At 52.8% G+C, this 2,184-nt stretch overlaps 1 protein-coding gene across 1 annotated transcript in view; it reads right to left on the minus strand.

The window, feature by feature from the left end:
• Positions 1-2,184, minus strand: part of LOC125481642 (protein capicua homolog) — a gene marked incomplete at its 3' end in the record, with an annotated part of 23,354 nt that overhangs the window by 5,898 nt on the left and 15,272 nt on the right. The window contains exon 6 of the mRNA XM_048593464.1: positions 1,510-1,678. Within this exon, the coding sequence (XP_048449421.1) occupies positions 1,510-1,678 (169 nt within the window). The remainder of the gene's footprint in view (positions 1-1,509; positions 1,679-2,184) is intronic.

Genomic DNA, 2,184 nt, shown 5'->3' on the forward strand with positions numbered 1-2,184 from the left:
GGGGGAGGGAGAAATCATTGTTGAGTTATAAAGTCAGAGTTAGGCTCTGTAACTACGTTAGCAGCAATACAGTCACTCCTCACCCAGGCATGAGACCCACAGTCTGTCATACACTATTCCACAATCAAACTGAGCCATAAACTTTGGGCAGTGTTTACAGACAGCGGAACTTCGGGGTAACCGCGGATAGGTATGAGGGAGAGACCAGACCGAAGGAGGGGTGGGGAGGTCAGGGAGAAAGGGAGAAGGAATGGGGAGGCTACAAAGGCTGCGCCCACGAACTTGGGTACAGCAAGAATTAGGCTGCCATCACAACAGGTCAGCTGATCTGAACCAAAGCCTGTAGTGCAACAGACTGAGGGCTGAATGGCCTCCTCCTGTTCCTGTGTAACCAGCTCGAGGAGGGGGGCTGAATGGCCTCCCTAAGATCCCCACTGGCCGGCTCCTCCCATCTGTCCCTTCCCTCTCTTGGGCGGTGGGCTGGTTCTGGAGCCTGGGCAGTGGGTCATGCTCCCCACCCCCATGGTCTCCCCTGACACTGATCCAAGAGGCTTAGGGTGTGTATCCAACGCAGTTTGGGGCAGTGCTGGGGATTTCCAGTGTGCGCTCTCTCTCTCTCTCTCTCTCTCTCTCACACACACACACACACACACACACACACACACACACACACACACACGATAAACAGAACTCCTTTCTCAGTGAACCCTGGTGATGTTCCATGCTTTGGGGATGGAGCTGAGGATATTAGGGTGGAAGGAATTCAGCTGGGATGGATGAGTCAGGGTGCTGGGTGTCATTTGGACCAACCCAGAGGGGTCCTTGCAGCTGCTTTATTTTAAGCAACATTTTTGTTTTGTGGTTGGAGCTGAAGCCTGCACCTGTGTGACTTTGCTCGGCGTAAAGGGGAAAGGCAAACATTTTATAACACCTCCCCTGCCCAAAACCCCATCTGACCTGTGAGAGGGAAAGACATAGTTAAACCGGAAAGTGTGCAAGGAAGTTTTACGAGGATGCTGACTGGCAGGCCTGAGTTATAGGGAGAGGTTGGACATGATAGGACTTTATTCCTTGGGGCGTAGGAGATTTGGGTTGGGGGGGGGGGGGGGGGACCTAATTGAGGTTTATAAAACCATGAGAGGAATAGATAGGATAAATGCTTATAGTCTTTTTCCCAGGGATAGGGAATTGAAATCTATAGGGCATAGGTTTAAGGTGAGAGGGGAAAGATTTAAGAAGGACATGAGGGGCAACTTACTCACACAGAGGATGGTGCTTATATGGGATGGGCTGCCACAAAAAGTGGTTGAGGCAGGTACAATAGCAACATTTTAAAAACATTTGGATGGGTACATGGATAGGAAGGGTTTAGAGGGATATGGACTCAGTGTGGGCCATTGCAACTACCTGAGTGGCCAGCATGGACCAGTTTGGGCCAAAGGGCCTGTTTCCATGCTGTGTGACTCGATGAGTCCCTGGTTAATGGCGTGCCTCAGGACAGATAGGTACCTGTCGTTGCAGAGAGGGTGCCGGTCTCGGACATGCTGCGTTCCCTTTGCTCCTTACACCTGACCGAGCCGGGGCCTGCCGTTGCTGCTTTGACATCACAGCTGGATTTCTTACGGTCCTTGTTGCACCATTTCCAGTCAGGGTGGGCCTTGAAATGAGCCTCTTTCACCTGGCGAGAAACAAACAGGCAAACCGTGCTCACGGTGTAGCTCTGGCTGTGAACAAGACCACCCTCCCCCAGTGTGGGCAGGCACACTGAGCCCCTCGCCACAAACACCCACAGCACGGCGGGGGCACTCTTTCTCACACACACACGCACGCGCACACTCTCTCTCTCACACACACACGCACACTCTCACACACACACACTCTCGCGCACACTCTCACACACACACACTCTCTCACTCACACACACGCGCGCGCACACTCTCACACATACGCGCGCGCACTCTCTCTCACACATACGCACACACACTCTCTCTCACACATACGCGCACACACTCTCATACTCACGCATATGCACACACACTCACGTACACGCACACGCACACTCTCTTACTCTCACGCGTACACGCACACGCACACTCTCTTACTCTCACGCATACTCACACGCACACTCTCTTACTCTCACGCACACTCTCTCATACTCACACGCACACTCTCTCATACTCACAC

The sequence above is a fragment of the Rhincodon typus genome, unplaced genomic scaffold, assembly GCF_021869965.1.
Source record: "Rhincodon typus isolate 14 unplaced genomic scaffold, sRhiTyp1.1 hic_rhity00002924, whole genome shotgun sequence".
NCBI lineage: Eukaryota > Metazoa > Chordata > Chondrichthyes > Orectolobiformes > Rhincodontidae > Rhincodon > Rhincodon typus.